Source organism: Lipophrys pholis, assembly GCF_963383615.2.
Source record: "Lipophrys pholis genome assembly, chromosome: 11".
In the NCBI taxonomy this organism is placed as follows: Eukaryota; Metazoa; Chordata; class Actinopteri; order Blenniiformes; family Blenniidae; genus Lipophrys; species Lipophrys pholis.
In genome coordinates, this window is record NC_137631.1 from 567,572 (window position 1) to 590,608 (window position 23,037).

General features: G+C 47.1%; 4 protein-coding genes across 8 annotated transcripts in view; 2 read left to right on the forward strand and 2 right to left on the reverse strand.

The window, feature by feature from the left end:
* Positions 1-2,637, forward strand: part of LOC308116501 (Fanconi anemia group A protein-like) — a 47,701-nt gene extending 45,064 nt beyond the window's left edge. Inside the window, 1 exon segment of the mRNA XM_080474750.1 lies at positions 144-2,637. The gene's annotated coding sequence lies outside the window, so the exon portion shown is untranslated.
* Positions 2,638-10,761: 8,124 nt separating this feature from the next.
* LOC308117115 (uncharacterized protein) lies at positions 10,762-14,000 on the reverse strand. Of its 2 annotated transcripts, XM_080475794.1 has the most exons (7): positions 13,930-14,000; positions 13,738-13,879; positions 12,485-12,592; positions 12,234-12,373; positions 11,981-12,077; positions 11,747-11,871; positions 10,762-11,365 (listed from the first exon to the last, which is right to left on the reverse strand). In XM_080475794.1, exons 2-7 carry the CDS (start codon positions 13,820-13,822, stop codon positions 11,189-11,191), a joined length of 732 nt encoding a protein of 243 aa, XP_080331920.1. In that variant the 5' UTR covers positions 13,823-13,879; positions 13,930-14,000; the 3' UTR covers positions 10,762-11,188. The 2 variants fall into 2 exon arrangements, with proteins under 2 accessions (XP_080331920.1, XP_080331921.1); XM_080475795.1 differs by having other exon boundaries at positions 13,738-13,998.
* spata2l (spermatogenesis associated 2-like) lies at positions 13,944-19,357 on the forward strand. 4 transcript variants are annotated; one of them, XM_080475789.1, is made up of 5 exons: positions 13,968-14,091; positions 14,287-14,436; positions 15,595-15,923; positions 16,387-16,677; positions 17,039-19,357. In XM_080475789.1, exons 3-5 carry the CDS (start codon positions 15,597-15,599, stop codon positions 17,789-17,791), a joined length of 1,371 nt encoding a protein of 456 aa, XP_080331915.1. In that variant the 5' UTR covers positions 13,968-14,091; positions 14,287-14,436; positions 15,595-15,596; the 3' UTR covers positions 17,792-19,357. The 4 variants fall into 4 exon arrangements, with proteins under 4 accessions (XP_080331918.1, XP_080331915.1, XP_080331916.1 ...); XM_080475792.1 differs by lacking the exon at positions 14,287-14,436 and having other exon boundaries at positions 13,944-14,091; XM_080475790.1 differs by lacking the exon at positions 13,968-14,091 and having other exon boundaries at positions 14,343-14,457.
* Positions 18,382-22,962, reverse strand: pdf (peptide deformylase, mitochondrial). The gene is made up of 3 exons (XM_080475793.1): positions 22,734-22,962; positions 19,685-20,307; positions 18,382-19,037 (listed from the first exon to the last, which is right to left on the reverse strand). Exons 2-3 carry the CDS (start codon positions 20,298-20,300, stop codon positions 18,880-18,882), a joined length of 774 nt encoding a protein of 257 aa, XP_080331919.1. The 5' UTR covers positions 20,301-20,307; positions 22,734-22,962; the 3' UTR covers positions 18,382-18,879.
* Positions 22,963-23,037: the final 75 nt, after the last annotated feature.

Below are 23,037 nucleotides of genomic sequence, written 5' to 3' on the forward strand. Positions count from 1 at the left end.
CCCCTGACTCCTCCAGTCCTTGACTCCTCCAGTCTCTGACTCCTCCAGTCCCTGACTCCTCCAGTCCCTGACTCCTCCAGCCCCTGACTCCTCCCACTTGTTCCTTACATGCTGACAGTGAAATAATGTCTGCTGTGTTTCAGGCTCCGCCCACCAGAGAACTCAACCTGCTCACGCCTGCAGCCTCCAGCTTTGCCTGCGACACGAGGACCTATTGTAACGTGGAGATTCTCCAGCAGCCGAGTCGTTTCCTACCAGAGTCCACCAGGGAGCCTCCGCCGGGGGCGGAGCTTCACCAGGGAGCCTCCCCATGGGGGCGGAGCTTCATCAGGCTGCTGACGTCTGAGGGCTCCGCCAGTGACTGTTCCTTCATACGTCCGTGTGAATGTTTGCCAGCTGAACGTCTCCGTCTCGTCTCTCCTCTCGCCGTCTCAGGATGCGTCCTCGTGTCTCGCAGCGACGAGACCAGACCAGTTCTGAGTGACCATACCAACGCTAAACCCTCGTTTGGACCACTCGCTCATTGGAAGTTGAAACACCTTGAGAACCTTTTGTTCCATAAACACACAGAAAGAAACCCGATGGACCGGCTTTAAAACGAAGCCGTCGTAATACTTGGTAATCCTTGGTAATCCTTGGTAATCCTTGGTAATACTTGGTAATCCTTGGTAATCCTTGGTAATACTTGGTAATACTTCACTTGACGAGTTACAACCATTCAAACAATAAATAAACCAGAGGCGGGAACAGGAAGTGAATCACAAACCCATTAAACTTCAAACCAAGACATCCAGAGCAGCATCCTCACCGCTGGAGCATTCACTTTATTCAGCATTAACATCTTTACTTCTGCTCCCTTCAGACTCACAATGTGGCGTTAAACTGCAGCAGCAGGAGCAAAACTGTCCCTAAAACACAAAATGTCCCAGAAGGAAGCGAATCCTGGAACCAGGTTGTTCCACCTTGATTAGTTTGTTAAAATGAGAGTGAAAACCAGCGTGAGGATTATTATGGGATGGAGTCGCTGAGGATTAGTAAACTTTACTGCTGCACTTTGTCCTCGTCCCTCCGCGGCTTCAGGCTGGTTGATAAACTGTCTGTCTTTTATGTCTCAACGTGGACGCCTCCTTCGGTGTCCACCAAAATGTGAATTCTAGAGAACTTGAGGTTTTGTTGTTTTTAAAGGGATCCAGAGTTCGTTTCTTCTTTTAATCTTTATAACGTACTATTAGGAACTGTTTTAGAGACGCTCACACTGCGTTACAGTTCCAGGGCCACATGAGGACTAAAACTATAAGAGCAGATATTTTAACTGATTCAGCACCGAAAGTAAAAGTTCAATGTGATCAACTGTCAGATTTTAATTTGAACTCTTTTCACTTTATCTTAAAACAATATTTTCTATTTTGATTTGAATCTCAAAGGTTCTATAATGAAAACAAGTCAAATCTATTTTTTTCCAAACTTTTTAAATTAATAATCCCGGTGGTCCAAATCCAAACTTCTTTTTTTTAATCCCTCTAAATTCTACTTTAACTTCCTGTAAAATGTTTGTGATATTTGTCTTATATTCACATTGTTCATAAGATTGTTTTTCAAATGAGCCTTTGTTAGATGTTATTATAATTGTGTTTAGAAATCCACCTTCCTTTAAAGTTTTTCCATGTTGGATTAATCCTCCTTGTTTTGGGTCTTTGGATCACATCAACCTGAATATTTCACGTTTTGTTCCTTTACTACGTTGTCAGTGTATTTTAATAACTTCTACTTGATTCTTCACTTTTTTTTTAATGTAAAAAATTCCATTAAATGTTCAGTTGTTGATCTCAAACTCAACATAGGAAGTAAATTCTCAAAGTTTTCATTTTCATAAATTCAACTTGAATCTTGAAATTTAAATTTTTCTGTTTTGCGTAAAACATTGAATCTTTCTGTGCGTCGTCCCGACGGCGGATATCAGAAGAGTTTTTAAATTAAAAATCATTTAGTTTTTTTGACATTTCTAAATAATCTCGACAAACTTCGACCTTCAGCTTTAATTTAGAAAATGTTGACAAATGTTGGAAAGTTTAAAAGTGATGAATATTTGTGCTTTATTGCCGGTGTGAAAGGTAAACATTTCATTTCCTGTCCCTGTCCGAGGCCCCGGACCACAGCTTTTCCTCTTCTTGTCTGTTTTTGTGTTTTTAGCACGATGAAGCTCTAAACCCTGGAAACGCTTTACTCACCGCCTGCTGTGGGTCTAGTGAACCTCGGTTCTACTGTTTGAACTATTTGAGCACTTTTAATGAAATCCAGCTACACGCCCCCTGCAGGACGACTCGGTAACGACACGCAGACGGACGTCACTAACACTGAAACACTAGTTCTTGTTTTTGCTTCAATTTTTTTATTTAAATGTTTTTTTTTATTCGCATAAATCCACAACATGTGAAACCGTCTCTTCAACTGTTTTACTTTTCTTCGCTAATAAAAATGACAGGAATGTGTTTATTTCGCAAAACGAGTGACGTCACTTCGTTCGTCCATATTTGTGCGCTCGTCCTGGTTTTTAAGAGGTAAAAGTTTATTAAAATGTGAACGTCAGAGTGATGAGTGTGAGACGAGTCAATAAAGTGGAAAAGGTTCAGACATTTTAGTTCAGTCTCATACTTGGTTTTTGTCGCTTTTGATTACGTGAAAACGGAATGAGAAATTCTCACCAAAGCGAGAAGCGAATAACTCTGAGGATCAACAGCTTTCCAACTGGAGTGTAAAAGTCACAACACAAACGTTGTCACATTAATAATAAAGGTTAAAACAAAATAAAGTGTAAAAGTTGCAGCACATATATATATATGTAATATAATAATCTCTGCTTTGGCTGGGATGTTCAATTTTCATAGTTTCCTTAAACAAAAGACCCAAACGCAGTGAAATGTCGCTGTTGTTGCTGCGTCTCCATGGCAACAGACGCTGATCTCCTTTGATCTCCTCCATGAGGTGCCTCTCTCATCCGCTTTGTATGGGACAGTTTTTCACTGTTTTTAGGGATTTATTTTGAAACGTTTAGTCGTTAACGTCCCTGAATCGACGGGGTCGGTCCTTGAGGACAAATCATCGCTGAAGATTTCGTGGAACTCGGCTGAATAGTTTTTGCGAAAAGTTGTTCAAATCTATACAAACCAATAAGTAAATCAAGGAAAACGGAACCTTCACAGCAAACTTCTTTAGTTGCCCAACTTTTGTTGGCAAAGGTAAGAAGTTGCAACCGTGAAGAGAAGAGAAAGTGTGACTGGCCAGCGTGAGGCCTCGACCAATCAGCTGAGTTTCCTGAGCGGACGACGAGTCAGCAGGTTTCTCTCACAAACGCATCCAGACGGTTGAAAGGGCGAAACGCCAGCGTCCGTCTGTCCCAGACGCCCGACTGTCCCAGACGCCCGTCTGTCCCAGCTGTCCGACTGTCCCAGACGTCCGACTGTCCTAGACGCCCGTCTGTCCCAGCTGTCCGACTGTCCCAGACGCCCGACTGTCCCAGACGCCCGTCTGTCCCAGCTGTCCGACTGTCCCAGACGTCCGACTGTCCTAGACGCCCGTCTGTCCCAGCGTCCGTCTGTCCCAGACGCCCGACTGTCCCAGCTGTCCGACTGTCCCAGACGTCCGACTGTCCTAGACGCCCGTCTGTCCCAGCTGTCCGACTGTCCCAGACGTCCGACTGTCCCAGACGTCCGTCTGTCCTAGACGCCCGTCTGTCCCAGCTGTCCGACTGTCCCAGACGTCCGTCTGTCCCAGACGCCCGACTGTCCTAGACGTCCCCTCATCAAAGCAGTGGCAGGAAGCCGCTGTCGTTACACCGTAAACCGTCCGTCACCGCCGTCCGGGGCCTGGCGTCGCTCTGCTGTCACTAAGTTCCAGCAACCAAACAACTGGATCGACACGCCAGCGCCAAGTTTCCCAACGAAAAAAAGTTCCTCCAAACAAAAAGCTGACGGGTCAAACTAAACGCCGGCCGACGCCAACGGAGACGCCGGGAGCTACGACAAACCCCCAGAACGTAACGCAGGAACGATGACGCAGAGCGGCCACCCGTCTGCGTCTGGGTTCAACAGAGTTTCAGCACTTTGTGGAAGGAAGTGAGCAACTCCAACAGTCCTGATGTCGGCCTGGTGACGTCTGAGGAGATCGACCTTAGCATGCTAATTAGCATGCTAATTAGCATGCTAATTAGCATGCCCAGACTGTCCAGTCATGTAAATGCAGCATCCGTCACAAAGGAAGTACAACTACAACGCAGAGACGGAGCGACACTCTCTCCTTTCCTTTGCTTATTAGAATTCAGACCGTCCTTATCATGGGACACGGAACACTTCCGGGGTGACGGAGAAGTCCAGAGTGAAGGAGACAGGAGGGACGTTTTGGACGAACCCTATATTTCTGTTTCTTCCTTGTTCCTTTCTCTGGTCCACATGAGCTGAACTGCTCAACACTGCCACCTCAGCAGTATTACTTGTATTACTACACAATCTCAAAATGAACTCGTGATGAAGACAGAAGATGGACAGAAACCTTCCTGTGGAACCAGCAGTATTGTTGGACACATTGATAAAGTTTAATTGTGTCTGACTTCAGTCCTTCGGTCTGAGTGACGGCGCTGACGATGGTTCTCCACAGAGGGACGGGATGAGAAGCAGCCTTCTGGCTGAAGGTCGTGATGGGAACACTCTCACTAACCCTAACCCTAACTCTCCGGCCCCCCCGCTCTCCGGCCCCCCCGCTCTCCGCTCTCCGGCCCCCCCGCTCTCCGGCCCCCCCGCTCTCCGGCCCGCTCTCCGGCCCCCCCGCTCTCCGGCCCGCTCTCCGGCCCGCTCTCCGGCCCCCCCGCTCTCCGGCCCCCCCGCTCTCCGGCCCGCTCTCCGGCCCCCCCGCTCTCCGGCCCCCCCGCTCTCCGGCTCCATGGGATTGTTCTTCTTGTTCTGTCTGACTAGTTTCAGGCTGTTGTTTTGACTAGTTTCAGGCTGTTGTTTTGACTAGTTTCAGGTTGTTGTTTTGACTAGTTTCAGGTTGTTGTTTTGACTAGTTTCAGGTTATTGTTTTGACTAGTTTCAGGTTGTTGTTTTGACTAGTTTCAGGTTATTGTTTTGACTAGTTTCAGGTTATTGTTTTGACTAGTTTCAGGTTGTTGTTTTGACTAGTTTCAGGTTATTGTTTTGACTAGTTTCAGGTTGTTGTTTTGACTAGTTTCAGGCTGTTATTGTTTTGACTAGTTTCAGGTTGTTGTTTTGACTAGTTTCAGGTTATTGTTTTGACTAGTTTCAGGTTATTGTTTTGACTAGTTTCAGGCTGTTGTTTTGACTAGTTTCAGGCTGTTGTTTTGACTAGTTTCAGGTTATTGTTTTGACTAGTTTCAGGCTGTTGTTTTGACTAGTTTCAGGCTGTTGTTTTGACTAGTTTCAGGTTGTTGTTTTGACTAGTTTCAGGTTGTTGTTTTGACTAGTTTCAGGTTATTGTTTTGACTAGTTTCAGGTTGTTGTTTTGACTAGTTTCAGGTTATTGTTTTGACTAGTTTCAGGTTATTGTTTTGACTAGTTTCAGGCTGTTGTTTTGACTAGTTTCAGGTTATTGTTTTGACTAGTTTCAGGCTGTTGTTTTGACTAGTTTCAGGTTATTGTTTTGACTAGTTTCAGGCTGTTGTTTTGACTAGTTTCAGGTTATTGTTTTGACTAGTTTCAGGTTGTTGTTTTGACTAGTTTCAGGTTATTGTTTTGACTAGTTTCAGGCTGTTGTTTTGACTAGTTTCAGGTTATTGTTTTGACTAGTTTCAGGTTATTGTTTTGACTAGTTTCAGGTTGTTGTTTTGACTAGTTTCAGGTTGTTGTTTTGACTAGTTTCAGGTTGTTGTTTTGACTAGTTTCAGGCTGTTGTTTTGACTAGTTTCAGGTTATTGTTTTGACTAGTTTCAGGTTATTGTTTTGACTAGTTTCAGGTTATTGTTTTGACTAGTTTCAGGTTATTGTTTTGACTAGTTTCAGGTTGTTGTTTTGACTAGTTTCAGGTTGTTGTTTTGACTAGTTTCAGGTTGTTGTTTTGACTAGTTTCAGGCTGTTGTTTTGACTAGTTTCAGGTTATTGTTTTGACTAGTTTCAGGTTATTGTTTTGACTAGTTTCAGGTTATTGTTTTGACTAGTTTCAGGCTGTTGTTTTGACTAGTTTCAGGCTGTTGTTTTGACTAGTTTCAGGTTATTGTTTTGACTAGTTTCAGGTTGTTGTTTTGACTAGTTTCAGGTTGTTGTTTTGACTAGTTTCAGGTTATTGTTTTGACTAGTTTCAGGTTGTTGTTTTGACTAGTTTCAGGTTGTTGTTTTGACTAGTTTCAGGTTATTGTTTTGACTAGTTTCAGGTTATTGTTTTGACTAGTTTCAGGCTGTTGTTTTGACTAGTTTCAGGTTATTGTTTTGACTAGTTTCAGGTTATTGTTTTGACTAGTTTCAGGTTATTGTTTTGACTAGTTTCAGGTTGTTGTTTTGACTAGTTTCAGGTTGTTGTTTTGACTAGTTTCAGGTTGTTGTTTTGACTAGTTTCAGGTTATTGTTTTGACTAGTTTCAGGTTATTGTTTTGACTAGTTTCAGGTTGTTGTTTTGACTAGTTTCAGGTTGTTGTTTTGACTAGTTTCAGGTTGTTGTTTTGACTAGTTTCAGGTTATTGTTTTGACTAGTTTCAGGTTGTTGTTTTGACTAGTTTCAGGTTATTGTTTTGACTAGTTTCAGGTTGTTGTTTGAAGTACTCTGAGGTAAAGCTGGTTTTGGACTACTATATTGTACAATGCAGCGGCCGACATGGCCTCCAGTGGTGTCGGTGGTTAACTTAGCGTGATCCTCCGTCTCTGAATTCAACCCGTCGCTCTACTCCTCCAGAGTTTCTCCTCTGACTCTGCAGAGCGGAGCTGAAAGACGATCCCCCACCGGGGAGCTGCTCCACCCCTGCAGCTGGAGCTGGAGCGCCGTCCGGTGGCGTCGCCGGGTGAGTCAGCACTGTGGTGTGTTTGGTTTCCAGTGAGCTTCGGTCAGGTCTCGCTGCACTCTCACGAAACTCTGGGAGTCGCTCTGCCAAGACCAGAGCTTGTTGTTCCATCTGGGTTCAAACGTGAATCCTCACGATCTGAGACGCTCCGGATTGTAATCAGAGACAGAATCAAGGTTTGGCTGCTCGTCAGCCGGTACTAAACAAGTCATCCAATCAGACGCTCCGTGTCGTCTGACATCCTCGTCACCACAAACATAAATAGTCCCTCTTCCTCAGAAAGGTGTTTACATGCTTCACTTCTTCAGCTTCATATTTCTTCTAACGTTTGTGTCTTAAACAACAAGATGTAAACATCATGTTTCCTGACTCTGGTTTCTGGACGTTTGAGGACTGGATGTCAGAAGATAGTTAGGACTTGTTGTTGGACTAGGTTTGGCAGCTTTCCAGCTGTGTTTCAGAACAGTTTCAGGTTTCAGGAGGATTGAAGCTTTGGTGTTGAAATGGATTGAGGGTTCTTTAAGCTGCTTGGAGGCGGAGCTTAGATGTTCATTTTGGACTGAAACTAGGTTTCTTGTGACTTTATGTTGTTTTTCTACTGGTTCTCTAGCTGGTTTTAGGGTTTTAGTTGAGTTTAGGCTTTTTAGAACAGGTCTTTTTTCTTTTACTGGTTTTGCATGAGTTCTGAGCTGATTTGGGATTGTTTAGGGTTAGGATTAGGATTAGGGTTAGGGTTAGGGTTAGGATTAGGATTAGGGTTAGGGTTAGGGTTAGGGTTAGGATTAGGGTTAGGGTTAGGGTTAGGGTTAGGGTTTGGGTTTGGGTTTTTCACACTGGTTTGCGGGTTAGGGTTAAGGTTAGGGTTAGGATTAGGATTAGGATTAGGGTTAGGGGTTAGGGTTAGGGTTCTGATTAGGGTTATGGTTAGGATTAGGGTTAAGGTTAGGTTTAGGGTTATGGTTAGGATTAGGGTTAAGGTTAGGGTTAGGATTAGGATTAGGGTTAGGGTTAGGGTTTGGGTTTTTCACACTGGTTTGCGGGTTAGGGTTAAGGTTAGGGTTAGGATTAGGATTAGGATTAGGGTTAGGGGTTAGGGTTAGGGTTCTGATTAGGGTTATGGTTAGGATTAGGGTTAAGGTTAGGTTTAGGGTTATGGTTAGGATTAGGGTTAAGGTTAGGGTTAGGGTTAGGATTAGGATTAGGGTTAGGGTTAGGGTTAGGGTTAGGGCTTGGGTTTTTCACACTGGTTTGCGGACTGTTTTCAGGCTGTTAGTTCTGTCGGTTGGTCAGGATAAATGTAAGCTGGTTTCTGAGGGTTAGGGGTTAGGGTTAGGGTAAGGGTAAGGGTTAGGGTTAGGATTAGGATTAGGATTAGGGTTCGGGTTAGGATTAGGATTAGGGTTTGTGTTTTTCACACTGGTTTGCGGACTGTTTTCAGGCTGTTAGTTCTGTCGGTCGGTCAGGATCAATGTAGGCTGCTTTCTGACTGCTGTTTCTGTATTTGGGTGCAACAGATTTTCATCTTAAGGCATAAATCTAAATAAATCTAAATCTTTTTATTTCACTCTCTCATGCACAAAGCAAAAGGAGTGAACTTCCTCTGTTAATATCCTGAAAAAATAAAATAGTTGGAAATAGTTGGACCAACTTAATTTAATTTCTTTAATTGATAAAATCCAAATGAATCAAGTTCTTCAAACTGAAGTTTATGAATTAGATTAAGTTTGAAGAACTTCATTCATTTAGATGATACCAATTGAAGCAATTTAATTTAGTTGGTCAAACTATTTCTCTTTCATCTTTTCAGCTCTTGATATCTGTAGAACAGCAGTGAAACTTTGAATTTCTAAACTTGTGAATAAAAAATCAGTGAGTTTAACTCCTGTTGCCGCCTCTCGATGTTTCCTCTACCTCCCTCTGGTTTAATTCTAATTTGTCCTAATTGAGCTTTCAGCCGACAACTTGTGGGTCCAACTCCCCCTATAAATACCCCTCCCCCCCCCCCTCGATCCAGCCCAGGTCCCCTCTCCTTATTGGCATCTTTATTTGGAAGCATGTAGGCATGAAGGAGCAACAAAGCCGCTCTCTGATTCTGTCAGCGGCTGTTTGTTTAAGCAACATGTTGCCCCAAATACCCCGGGGGGGGGGGGGGGGGCAAGTCCAGGGGCCTCCGGGGGGTTGGAGCTGGTGCTTGTGAACGGGACACCGAGTCACGCAATCGCTAGATATAAATATGTCAAATGTTGACAAAGCGTTAATTTAGTTTTCTGTATTTCTGTATTATTTATTGATGATTTAGACTTTTTTAATGATATTTAAATAAAATACTTGTACTTTTTTAACAGGTGCTTTGGGATCGGATTTTATGAATCGCTCTCAAACGTGGTTTGGACAAGTTTTAGACTGTTTATGGTTTGGATCTGGTTTGGATCTGGTTTGGATCTGGTTTCAGATCTGGTTTGGATCTGGTTTCGGATCTGGTTTGGATGTGGTTTCAGATGTGGTTTCAGATCTGGTTTGGATCTGGTTTCGGATCTGGTTTCGGATCTGGTTTCAGATCTGGTTTCAGATCTGGTTTGGATCTGGTTTCGGATCTGGTTTGGATCTGGTTTCGGATCTGGTTTGGATCTGGTTTCAGATCTGGTTTGGATCTGGTTTCGGATCTGGTTTCAGATCTGGTTTGGATCTGGTTTCGGATCTGGTTTGGATCTGGTTTCAGATCTGGTTTGGATCTGGTTTCGGATCTGGTTTGGATCTGGTTTCAGATCTGGTTTCAGATCTAGTTTCAGATCTGGTTTGGATCTGGTTTCAGATCTGGTTTGGATCTGGTTTCGGATCTGGTTTCAGATCTGGTTTGGATCTGGTTTCGGATCTGGTTTGGATGTGGTTTCAGATGTGGTTTCAGATCTGGTTTGGATCTGGTTTCGGATCTGGTTTCAGATCTGGTTTCAGATCTGGTTTGGATCTGGTTTCGGATCTGGTTTGGATCTGGTTTCAGATCTGGTTTCAGATCTGGTTTGGATCTGGTTTCGGATCTGGTTTCAGATCTGGTTTGGATCTGGTTTCGGATCTGGTTTGGATCTGGTTTCAGATCTGGTTTCAGATCTAGTTTCAGATCTGGTTTGGATCTGGTTTGGATCTGGTTTCAGATCTGGTTTGGATCTGGTTTCAGATCTGGTTTGGATTTGAATGGTCTCTGTGTTTTAATTTTGTTGGCTGTTTTTAAACTAACTAATTGTTCTAATTTCAGCACTTTTCTACTCGATGTTCTCAAACTGGTTTCAGATTTGGGTTTCTGGGGGATTCTGGACGGCTCAGGACTGATCCCAGCAGTTTCCTTTACTGGCTCTGGAAAGTAGAGTGTGGGTCTGCTTTACAAACTAGGTTCTACTTTGCTCCTCTTCACATGCTGAAGTGTCCTTGGGCAAGACGCTGAACCTCAAACTGCTCCAGTGGATGGACTGTGTGCTTCGATTGTTTGAAGAATCTCCCTCTGGGATTAATGAGGTATTCTAACATACTGGGTTCTGTGTTCTCCAGAAAGAAAGGTATTCTAACATACTGGGTTCTGTGTTCTCCAGAAAGAAAGGTATTCTAACATACTGGGTTCTGTGTTCTCCAGAAAGAAAGGTATTCTAACATACTGGGTTCTGTGTTCTCCAGAAAGAAAGGTATTCTAACATACTGGGTTCTGTGTTCTCCAGAAAGAAAGGTATTCTAACATACTGGGTTCTGTGTTCTCCAGAAAGAAGACGCTGTGTGTTATGGATATTGTTCATTATTTATTCTTTTTACAGACAAATCACATGGCCGAGCACGCAGAAGAAATAAAACGTTCTGAAAGCAGGGAAGGAAATATACTACACAGAATGATGATGGATGATGGATGGATGATGGATGATGGATGGATGATGGATGATGGATGGATGATGGATGATGGATGATGGATGAATGATGGATGATGGATGATGGATGATGGATGATGGGTGGATGATGGATGATGGATGATGGATGATGGATGGATGATGGATGATGGATGGATGATGGATGGATGATGGATGATGGATGGATGATGGATGATGGATGATGGATGGATGATGGATGATGGATGATGGATGATGGATGATGGATGGATGATGGATGTGGATGATGGATGATGGATGATGGATGGATGAGGAGCCGTGTGCAGGTCTAAGGTGTTTGCTCCTGAATGACAGCCTCCAGGTCGGAGGAGGAGGAGACGTTCACCACTCTGTGCGATTGGTTCCGCCGCTCCACCAGCGCCGCCACGGCCCGGCCCAGGTCCAGGTGGTTCAGGTAGCCCGGAGCCAGGCGGTCCGGGGGGGCCACGCCCGCGTCGATCCTCACCTGCCCAGAGGGAAGAGCCGACACCTTTTAACCAATCAGAGGGCCAGCTGAGGGTCTGGGTCTGACACTCTATAGCCTGATGTTAGAGGAGGAAGATGCTCTATAATCTGGATGTTAGAGGAGGGAGATGCTCTATGATCTGGATGTTAGAGGAGGAAGATGCTCCATAATCTGATGTTAGAGGCGGAAGATGCTCTATAATCTGATGTTAGAGGAGGAAGATGCTCTATAGCCTGATGTTAGAGGAGGAAGATGCTCTATAATCTGGATGTTAGAAGAGGAAGGTGCTCTATAATCTGATGTTAGAGGAAGAAGATGCTCTATAATCTGGACGTTAGAGGAGTTCAGATGGACTTCCTGGGCGTGGCCTCGCGGTCTCACCTGGTTGAGTTTACAGGGCAGCTCGGGGTATTCGTCTCTCAGGACTTGGCAGAAAGCCAGAGCGCTGGCGGCTCCCACAGTCAGGAAACCCGTCCCGGGCATCAGCAGCTTCTCTCCAGCGCCCCCTGCAGCCAAACAGCAGAAACACCCACCGACACACTCAAAGGAGTCCTCGGAGAAGACCAGGTGGTGTCAGGGGGGAGGTCTGTGGTGGTGACAGGGTGGAGGTCTGACCTGTGATGAAGGTGTAGGTTCGCTCCGGGTCGTCTCTCACTAAAGGGAAGAAGGTTTTCCACGAAACAAAGGTGCTGAAAAGTAACGTGTCGATGACCTGGAGACCAGTGATGGAAGAAATCAGCTCCTGTGTGTGTGTGTGTGTGTGTGTGTGTGTGTGTGTGTGTGTGTGTGTGTGTGTGTGTGTGTGTGTGTGTGTGTGTGTGTGTGTGTGTGTGTGTGTGTGTGTGTGTGTGTGTGTGTGTGTGTGTACCCAGTGCAGGTCTTTGAGGGTCTGGGTGTGCGGGGCTCCGCCCTGCCACCAGCTGAAGCCCAGAGATGAAACCACGTCAGTCACTTTCCCCACCTCCTTCAGCAGCGTCTGCTTGGCAAGCTCCGCCCCCTCCTCCGACCCTGACACACACACACACACACACACACACACACACACACACACACACACACACACACACACACACACTGGGTGAATTGTACCTCATAGTACAAAGCGACTGTTGGACTCACCAACGTTTCCCACCACGGTGGTCAGCTGGTCCTTCGTGTTCGGCGACACAAACGATCGGAGCTTCTCCAGCCGGCCGTCGTCCCTGGAGATCACCGCCACTCTGAAACCTACACACACACACACACACACACACACACACACACACACACGGATCATCAGACGGTCACAATCTCATCACACAACGACACCCTGGACACACAACCTCTCACAGTGACATCATCACAACGAGAACAACCTGCAAACTTACTCAACACACTAACGGCAACGAACACAGCAACAACAATAATGACCGCGACGGCGACCATGACGGTGACAGTGACAGTGACAGTGACCACGACAGTGACAGTGACAGTGACAGCGACGGCGACGGTGACGGCGATGGTGACGGCGACGGTGACAGTGACAGTGACAGTGACCACGACAGTGACAGTGACAGTGACCATGACAGTGACGGTGACAGTGACAGTGACAGTGACCACAACAATAACAGAAACAATAACAACCATAAAGAAGAAGGGAGTTGTTGCGTTTCTGAAAATAGAATCAAAGAGACAAACTGTAAAAATGTCTGCGACTGTTTGGGCACAAATTTAAAAGGAGGATTTGGATATTTTGATGCATTTGAACACATTTATTTAATATTTTCATGGAAAAACTCGTTCACTTTGTTGTTTTAATGATTGTTTTGCACCAAAAAACTCTTTGACCTCTAATAATGACAACATCTTTCTATTTTACAGTAATACTTTAAATGCTGTCCTGTCATCAACTATCCTCGACTTTACACTGAGCAAAATACACAGTGTGTTCAAAAGAGGAACTCTGGGGTCCCAAATGGCAAACTGGACCTGAACAAGGCCACCAAGAGGGTTTTCTTTTTCCAGCCTCTCTCATTTATTCATCTAGTTTGTTGATTTCTGTCTGATTCGCTTTGTTCCTGAAATTCGAACAAATTCTCTTTATGCACCTAAACGCACCCTGAACGTCCGTTGTATTAATTAGACATTTAACTACTAGAAGCTTCTTGTAAACTGAGGATTTAAACCTGAAATATTCCATAAAACGACTAAAACGAGATTTATACTGATGGAATTTCTTGAGCGTAAAATCCACGACCCTGACAGCCGCGCGCGGCTGACCGTGCCAAAAGTGTGTGGATGAAGGCACGACTGAAGGAATTGTGATCCAAACAGTTTATTAGTGTTTATTAAAACTATCAAGAGCGGAAGAGAAGCATTTGGAGCACGCTTACCTTTATCCAACAGGACTTTAACGATCCCGGAGCCCACGACCCCCGCGCCCCCCAGAACCAACACGACCCGGTCCAAGTTCGACATGCTGTGCGCACGAGCTGGAGGAGGAAGAACTGGAGGCTGGAGGAGGAGGAGGAAGAACTGGAGGCTGGAGGAGGAGGAGGAGGAGGAGGAGGAGGAGGAGGAAGAACTGGAGGCTGGAGGAGGAGGAGGAAGGACGGAGGAGGGTGACACGGAGGTGCGGACTTGTGCGAAGCATCTATACCGGAGCGGGAGGTTTTAAAGTGGACTTCTCCCGGTGCCACCGAGGCCACGCCCGCGGGGTGCACGGAGGGGGGCGCGTGTGTCCACAGGTGAGGCGCTGAGCAGGTATCTGCTGCCACCTAGTGGGTGAATCTCCCCTCGAGGCAAATTAATCACTGTTTCTCTTGTTCTGCGCGACAAGTTTAGATTTTTACGCCCCGTCTGATTTTTTCTCCAATGTGTCGGTCGATTTGATTGTTAAAATGTAATATCTTGATTGAAACGCACTCATTCTCGGTGTTTAGCCCCACCCATGCGGACCGTCCTGGTGGAAAACACCGAGCGCACCCGGCGCGGAGCTGGGAAACCCCGCGCCACGTGACAATGTTTACTTTGTGTGTGGCTCTCTAGCGGCTCGGCGCGGCTCGTGTTTGTCCCGTCGCTCCTGTGAACAGGTGAGGCAGCGGCAGGTGCAGGTGAGCTCCTCACGTGCCTCCTATTTCCCGTTGAAATCCCGCCGTCACACCGGTAGTTGGTCGCGAATTAGCTTAGCCGCGAGGAAAGCTAACCAAACTCCTTTGAAAAATCTGCCAATTTTCGCTTTTACTGTGTTTTAATCAAGTATTGAAGAGGATCAAACAAACCACGTCGCGCTTTTCTAACTTGAGAAAAGCTCGGCTTTAATTCGGGGTGTGTTAAAGGTTAAGTGAAACTCCTCTTAGAGTGAAAACCTGAACTTTTCTTCCGCAGTTTGGCGTCACTTCCTGGGTATTTCCACCGCAGGTTGAACTCGACGCGTCGAGGTTTTCAGTTTGGAGTCTTTTTTAAAATAAAAGTCGACTTTCTGTTGGTTGATTGTTTATTTGCCGAATTGAAAAAAACGTCTTCAAACTATTGAAATCCGTCTGAGTGACTCTTCAGGACCTGTTCGTCAAAGTAAGTGAAGCAAAAGAGTAAAATTGACGCTTTTCGTTGTCAAACAAAAGATCACCTATTAATAAAACACGTTTAAGTAATGACTTCTTTTTGTTCAATATAACTCATGTAATTAATATCTCTTTACAAACTCCAGTGTTTTGGAAACAACTTGTTTTCACAAAGAAATTTCGCTTTCAGTTTGAGCGTTTGAAAAAAAAAAAACACATGAAAGTCACGTTTCTTCTATTTTCACATCAACATGAAACGTTAAAGACCCTCAGGAAAACAAATGTGTATCATTGGATCTCAGCCTGGGGTGGTCACGGGTTAGTTTGAAACCATTTCATAGGAAAAGTCAGTTTACATGTTTTCCAGTGAAAATAGAAAACCTGTAGGACTGCAACAGGAAATGGGTGTTGAGTTAAATGGAGAACAAAACCCCTTTCCAGTCGTTCCAGTTCTTCTTCTCACCTCTGACTCTTCGGAGACACTTCCTAGAATAAAAAGCAGACGAGGGAAGCGACCCGTTGCTTTTCCACGTTGGTGTCGTTCAACAGTGTCAAACCTCCATGTAATGAAGTGAAATCAGGTTTTTCAGAAACTAAAAATGTGTTTTCACCTGAAACGTTGTGTTGTAAACGTGTGTGGCTTTATTAAGACGCACAGCAGCAGCTCATTGGGGTTTTCACCCACAGAGATGAGCAACAAGGCGCAGCGAGCCAAAGACCTGGTGAGCGCCTACGGCCTGGGCCTGGACCTGCAGATCTCCCAGCGGGGCTCCAGCCTGCCCAACAGCGACGAGGAGCTGCTGGAGCAGGTGACGTCCACGCTGAGGGACGGACCCGCCCAGGAGAAGCACTGCCTGGGGCTGGACCCCCTGCTGGTGATGGAGGAGGTCCTGGAGGAGGCGTCGGCGCGGCCGCGGGCGAGGCTGTGGGGGCTGGCTAAAGCTTTCACGGTGCTGGAGCACGCGGCGCTAAACCTGTACGTGTGCCCCTGGAGGAAGGAGTACAAGGTCATCAAGGTGAGAGCGGTGTCAAATTACTCCTCCTTACGCCCCGCCCCCTCCACTGTAACTCACTGGAAATGGTTTAATGCTGTAAATACTTTTGATTTCTGGATTTTCTTCACTTCTTTTTAACCCAAGGCCATCAACCTTTCAGAACCTTTTTTTTTTTTTTCATGCTGTCTAATATTTGATCACATTTGTGGGTGTGTCCTGGTTCTGCAGCCAGTGAAATGGCGTCCCGCCTCCACGCGCTGTGAGGCGTGTTGAGCTTTGCCGGACGTCCCTCGGGGACTCGTTTACACAACTTTTCAAGCGAAAAGGCTCATTTTTGCTTTTTCGTTTCAGAAAAGTTTGTCGTTTCCGCGTCAATGTTCTGAAAACGAACTTGTAGTTTTCATGTTGGGCCGCTCTGGGATTTGGATGCAACCGACTCTGAAAGACAATCTGACGTGTGTGTCGCGCCATCTTTCCTCCCCAGACGTACTCGAGTGTGTTCATCCACGACATCTGCCCCGTGCTGCTGCCCCAGCAGGTCCGCAGCCTGTTCGGCCTGCTGGGGTACCGCGCCGCCTCGGCCCGGCCCGAGCAGCTCAGCCTCACGTCGCCCAGAGATGGCCCCTCCTCCCCGGACCTCCTGCGCCTGGCCTGCGCCTTCTTCCTGGCTCGCTGCGAGTGCCGCCTCCTGCTGGTGGCTCTGGGGAAGCGCGGTGGCGAGCTGGAGTGGGAGCTGAGCCTGGTGAAGGAGAGACGGCGAGGAAACGTCCTGCAGGTAGGAGAGGGGAGTCCTCGAGTAACCTCATTGGTGACCAACAGACCGATCTCACATGTTTCCTTCATATAATCATGGAAGTCTCTCTGTCTCTCTCGCTCTGTTCTGTCTCTCTCTCTCGCTCTGTTCTGTCTCTCTCTCTCGCTCTGTTCTGTCTCTTTCTCTCTCTCTGTTCTGTCTCTCTCTCTCTCTCTCTCTGTTCTGTCTCTCTCTCTCGCTCTGTTCTGTCTCTCTCTCTCTCTCTCTCTGTTCTGTCTCTCTCTCTCGCTCTTTTCTCTATGTTCTCTCTCTCTATCAGCATTTAGTAAAAACACAGTAGAAAGCATTAAGGTCTTGTTGGTTTGGCCCCGCCCCCTCACAGGTTGCCCTGGACAACACCACCAAGTCGCTGGACGTGGTTCCGCCGCTGATGGACACGGTGGACGGAGACGTTGATCTGTACGGAGACGATCAGACGATCTCGCAACCGCCGGCCGTCGGTGAGCACCACAGTCCTCACACTCCCGCCTCGGAGGGTCCCTGCGCCGACGCCACGTCCAACGGCGAGGCGGTGGCGGCCTCGCCGGGCGGCGGGTCGGACCGGCGAGCCTGCGGGGAGTCCAGGTCAGATGTGCAGGACAGCGAGCGCTGCTGCAGCTGCCTCCTCGCGCCACACCTCCGCCTCCAGCACTGCTCTGACTGCGACGCCACACACGACACCCACTGCGCCACGCTCGACGTCTGCAAGGCGGCCGGTCACCGTGTGGAGCGACCCGGGTCGCCGCAGGGCGACTTGGTGATGCCGTCCATGACTCTGCACACCCAGCCCGACGCCGTGAGCCCAACCGTCCAGCCAATCAGCTTCCACGGCTGCTGCGACGTGAGTCAGCCGGACCCCCGGCTGCTTTGCCGCCTCTGCCGCGTCTTCCACTCGGACTCCTGCCGGGACGGCGGCGAGTGCCTGTCGCTGCACGCCGCCCAGAAGCTGGGCGCGTGCGTGTGCGGGCAGGCGTGCCCCAGGCGGCCGCTCGTCCTCTGCAGGTACTGTGGGAACGAGTACTGTCGGGACTGCTGGTACCGGAACCCCATCACCTGCGTCTGTGGCCGAACCCTCGACCAGTCCACATCTGTGTGAGGCTGGCTGCGCCGCGGCCCTCCGCCACTGCATCGCCGTCGTGCCGCGGCCCGCCGGGGTCACCTCCATGCACAGGACAGTGTGAGGGCGGAGGCTCACTCCCTGAATCCACAACAAAATCCAAAACGAGTAGAGTGCCGTTTGATGGCGGTGACTCCTCCAGGCCGCCGTAGCGTCGCGCTCTGGGGGAACGCTCAGTAAAATATCAGTGCCTTAAATTTACACACGTCTTTTTGTTTTTTTTCTTCTTAAGGTTACCTTCACTGACCTGCGGAACGAAACCAGCCTTTGTGTCCAGGCCGCGGGGTTTCTGTTGTTCTGAAGGTTGCCATGGTTACTGTTATCAATGTAAAAAAAAATAATCTGTGAAAATGATGCTGCAACTTATTGTGAAGTCTGATTTCATCTGTTACACCAAACTAAAGGGTCGTTCTGTGCTCCGTCTTTAATTACAGCGATGGGAATTGGGAACTTCCCACTTGCTATTGGGAACTTCCCACTTGCTATTGGGAAGCTTGCATATTGACACTCCAACTCTGAGCTTCACAATTTTATGAGCAAAGTTTATGCAACGTCCCTCATAACAAAATAAGAGTCCTTTGTGATTTATTCTGATAATGACTTTACAAACATGTCATTTAATCAAGCATTTCTATTGGCTGCCGGGTTAGGCCACGCCCCCCAAATTCTTGACATGTATACAAATGACAATTTTTAATAAACAAGAACTAAATGAACAATTTGCTCAAATGTATGAAATGTATTTTTTATTTCATGACGTCTTTAAGCGTTAAACATCGTCTGCTTCCTTCGTCATGATAAAGAACATTTAAAGACCAAACTACTGAAACATTCAACACGAGGCTGCAGGTGAAGCTTTTAGCACCACAAGATGACTTTTCTTCCAAAAATCCTTTAGTTTCGTTAAATTCCTGCCATTTTCTTGAATAACAAGAACAAAGTTAATCCAGCAGGGGGCGCCGTGGTTCCGTCGCCTGCTCGAGGTCCTCGGGTCTCCCTGCAGTACCTGTAGAGTGAAACAGGTGTGCTAAGCCCCGCCCCCCGCCCCACCACGCTGCGGCTGCCCGTCACTCGTTGTGCTCCTGCCAGTGCACGTTGATGAAGGTCTTGGCGTCCATGCGGTCCACGTAGAGGACGCCGTCCAGGTGATCCATCTCGTGCTGGAGGATCCGAGCCGGCCAGCCGCTCGCCCGCCACGACACCACCTCGCCGTTCTGGTCCAGACCTGCAGGAACCGCCACAACATGGAGCTTCTGTCGGTCTCCTGCCTTCAAGACTGTTTAATCTGTTTAATCTGAGGAATAAAACTGGACGGTGGGATTAATTTTGACGAGAAGCTTCGGGGTCGATTCGTCTTGTTCTCATCTTTCTGTTCTTGTTTTGATGGATTGATTCTGACCCGTGTCCCACCATTTAAAATCTCTTTCATATTGCATTTTTAAAAGTTTTGTACTGCTGTGAGCCACTTGTTGTTTTGTGGCTCATCTGGATTATTATTCATTGCATATTTGATGCGTGACATTAAATTTTGAGGATTCTGTCACACATTTGGGTTGTTTGAGTTCCATTCGCTCATTTTCACCTTCGCCAGCGAACGTTGGGCAGGACGGTTACGTTTTGGTTTGTATCTTAACGTTTCGCTAAAACGTCTCGCCTGAATTCCATCAAATCTTCAGGGATGATTTATCATGGAGGACCAATCCTAGAGATGTTGGGACGTTAACGACTAAACGTTTCTGAATAAATCTCAAAATACTGCATAGAAACGTCCCAAACAAAGCGGATGAGAGCGGTGCCTCATGGAGCGTCTGTTGCCATGGAGACGCTGAGTGTGTGTGTGTGTGTGTGTGTGTGTGTGTGTGGGCTGCGTACCGGAAACCTCCACAGACAGGAAGCGCGGCACGGCGGCGGAGAAGCCGGCGATGCTCTCGCAGGCCTCCTGGAACAGGGCGGTGCGGCCGTCCAGCACCCTCAGCTGGGGGTTGATGAAGACGCGGAGCGGCTGGGCGGAGAGGCCGCGGACCTGCTGCGCCGCCGGCGAGCTCTCCTGCAGCATCTTCTCCGGATACTCCAGGACCAGGATCCGGAGCGGCACCCCGATCTGCGGCGCGCTCAGGCCCACGCACTCCAGCCTCCGCATCACCTTCACCAGCGTGCCGACCACCCGCTGGATCTCTGGACCCGGGATGGCGGCGGGGTCGACGGCGGCGGCGTGCGAGCGCAGCACCGGGTCCCCGACCTGGCAGACGTGGCTGTAGGGAGGACAAGAAGGGGGGAGGAGCTTCCTCTTCACGTACTGCAGGTAGGAGCGCACCTTGACGTTCCCAGAGGAGGAGAGTCTGCAGGGGGGGGGGTGTGGGAGACGACGGCAGGAGGAGGTGTGAAGGAGGACGGGGAGGACGCAGGCAGAGCGAGACGTCGAGGACGTACAGAGTCTGAACCCAGAACAGGAGAGCCGCAGCACGGAGGAGGAGGAGGCGGAGCTCATGGTGCACCTGCAGACAGGCAACACATCCAGGGACAAAGCAATATTGGTCATTTCAGTGTTTCCTAAAGCCGGTGGACAAAATCACACAAACACACTTTTATCCAGTTAAATCATTTTCTAACAAATACATCTGAAAACTAGTCTGCCTTTGTATAAAAGTTATTTATATCTAGAATGAAATCTGCAACACAAGTTGATATTTTTAGAAAATCAATCTAAAACCAATTATTTTATATAAAAGTATTTCAAATCCTGTTCAATCTGTATGAAATTAATCCAAAGAGGATTATTAATACATATCGAAGTAAATCCAGTCCAGCTCATCATTTCGTTCACAAAAAAGGCCCAAAAGTTCTATAATCTGAATTTAAACCTTAAAAAACACCAATTCATGTCAATAATTTTAATAAAATCATCTTAACTGTACAAAATCCCACGCAGAGGCACAAACTCAACCGGATTTCCCACAATGCACCGCGGTTTCCGAACCAAAACAAAGATGGCGACTCCCGGGGTGTAAACCGGCTCGAGGAAACAGGTTAAAATCTTCACTTATCGTTTTGTCTGTTCACTTTTATTCCCCACAGAGTTACAAGACTATTTTGAACACGTGTCCAATGCCTTGACCATTTTAAAGGAATATCGCCGGTGTTCTATACCGTTATATAGCTACCGGAGGTTTAACGATGGAAACGTGTCTGTGGTCTGGAAGCTACAAACTAATAGAACCGGAATGCTCTTCGGTACCACAATACTGTCCCTAATAAGTTGCAGTTGTGTCGAGCTCCGCCCGCCCAGGCTGTCTAGGTGAGTTGTGACAAGTGCTTCTATTGAACCTCTACTAATGAGGCAGGGGGGACGTCCAAATTGTCCCTCCTGTCTCCTTCTCTGTCACCCGGAAGTGTTTAGTGTGGCGGCCATGATGATGAGGACCGTCTGGTTCTCTATAAGCTGAGGAAAGGAGGCTCGTTGTTTCCTTTAGAACCTCCTTTAGCCTAGGAACCACTGAAGCTTCCTTTAGAACAGGGGTGTCAAACTCAGATCCTCGAGGGCCGCAGCCCTGCACGTTTTCAATGTCTCCCTCCCCTGAATGTCCTGATGGTTCATCACCACATTCAGCACAAAGCCAGAGAACGAGCTGCTCATTGCAATCAGCTGTGTTGAAGCTGGGAGACATGGAGAACGTGCAGGGCTGCGGCCCACGAGGATCTGAGTTTGACACCCCTGCTTTAGAACCTCCTTTAGCCTAGGAACCACTGATGTTTCCTTTAGAACCTCCTATAGCCTAGGAACCACTGATGTTTCCTTTAGAACCTTCTTTAGCCGAGGAACCACTGATGCTTCCTTTAGAACCTTCTTTAGCCGAGGAACCACTGATGCTTCCTTTAGAACCTCCTATAGCCTAGGAACCACTGATGCTTCCTTTAGAACCTTCTTTAGCCTAGGAACCTCTGATGGTTCCTTTAGAACCTTCTTTAGCCGAGGAACCACTGATACTTCCTTTAGAACCTTCTTTAGCCGAGGAACCACTGATGCTTCCTTTAGAACCTTCTTTAGCCTAGGAACCACTGATGCTTCCTTTAGAACCTCCTATAGCATAGGAACCTCTGATGGTTCCTTTAGAACCTTCTTTAGCCTAGGAACCACTGATGCTTCCTTTAGAACCTCCTATAGCCTAGGAACCACTGATGTTTCCTTTAGAACCTTCTTTAGCCGAGGAACCACTGATGCTTCCTTTAGAACCTTCTTTAGCCGAGGAACCACTGATGGTTCCTTTAGAACCTTCTTTAGCCGAGGAACCACTGATACTTCCTTTAGAACCTTCTTTAGCCTAGGAACCTCTGATGGTTCCTTTAGAACCTTCTTTAGCCGAGGAACCACTGATACTTCCTTTAGAACCTTCTTTAGCCTAGGAACCACTGATGCTTCCTTTAGAACCTCCTATAGCCTAGGAACCTCTGATGGTTCCTTTACCAAAGGAGACCAGCTCATGTTCCCCCACAATTCCTTGCGGCGACAACATTTAAAGGAACCCGCTCATCGGAGCGTTCAGGGAAACTCAGGATGACTGAAAAAGGAGCAGATCATGTAAGTTACCAAAGTAATAATCTACCTAGAACCACTTGAAATCATCTAGAACCCAGAGGAACTTTTTGTAGTACATTTCCAGAAACTTGTGGTTCTTTCCCACCATGGCAGACGTCACTAACTTGATCACCTTTCACTAACTACTTTAGGAAGCCCTCTGACACCTCTCTTTAACCCCGTGACGTCATCCACGGGGTGTAGTTAGAGTCGCTAGTTAAGGAGTTAGGAGGGATAATCCGGACGGACCGTACCTCGTTAGCATGTTCGCGTAGTTAAACGTGAAGCTTTAAAATCGCGTTTGGAAAACTAATTGTGCATCTAATATGATAAAGGTGGCTGCGTTACCTTACTGAGACAGTAGCGCTCCCGTGCGACCTGAGAAAGAGCTCATATTTAGATTTTAACAGAGGTCAGCAGGAGAGACGAGCGCGGCTGCGTTTAACGACGTCCACGTCGATGACGTCATCACGCACAGGCGCGTTCCACATGTCGGGGATTTTAAATTTCTTCTAACAGCTGTAAACAGCCCGTTCATTATTTTACCACGTTTAGTTCAGTCATTTCAAATTTACACAAACTTGGTGACAAATAAATCTTTACTTTGAAAATCTACAGGAACCGGATTGGAAATGTTGAAGGTCCCGGATGA

What these genes read in the sequence shown, in the direction of transcription:
- LOC308117115 (XM_080475794.1), bottom strand. Translation starts at nt 13,822, where the DNA reads ATGTCGAACTTGGACCGGGTCGTGTTGGTTCTGGGGGGCGCGGGGGTC. An exon ending in CCCTCAAAGACCTGCACTGG is followed by an intron (nt 12,078 to 12,233) that starts GTACACACACAC and finishes ACTGGTCTCCAG; the next exon opens with GTCATCGACACGTTACTTTT. An exon ending in TGCCCTGTAAACTCAACCAG is followed by an intron (nt 11,366 to 11,746) that starts GTGAGACCGCGA and finishes CCCTCTGGGCAG; the next exon opens with GTGAGGATCGACGCGGGCGT.
- spata2l (XM_080475792.1), top strand. Translation starts at nt 15,597, where the DNA reads ATGAGCAACAAGGCGCAGCGAGCCAAAGACCTGGTGAGCGCCTACGGC. An exon ending in AGGAGTACAAGGTCATCAAG is followed by an intron (nt 15,924 to 16,386) that starts GTGAGAGCGGTG and finishes TTTCCTCCCCAG; the next exon opens with ACGTACTCGAGTGTGTTCAT. An exon ending in GGCGAGGAAACGTCCTGCAG is followed by an intron (nt 16,678 to 17,038) that starts GTAGGAGAGGGG and finishes GCCCCCTCACAG; the next exon opens with GTTGCCCTGGACAACACCAC.
- pdf (XM_080475793.1), bottom strand. Translation starts at nt 20,300, where the DNA reads ATGAGCTCCGCCTCCTCCTCCTCCGTGCTGCGGCTCTCCTGTTCTGGG. An exon ending in CCTGTCTGTGGAGGTTTCCG is followed by an intron (nt 19,038 to 19,684) that starts GTACGCAGCCCA and finishes CGGTTCCTGCAG; the next exon opens with GTCTGGACCAGAACGGCGAG.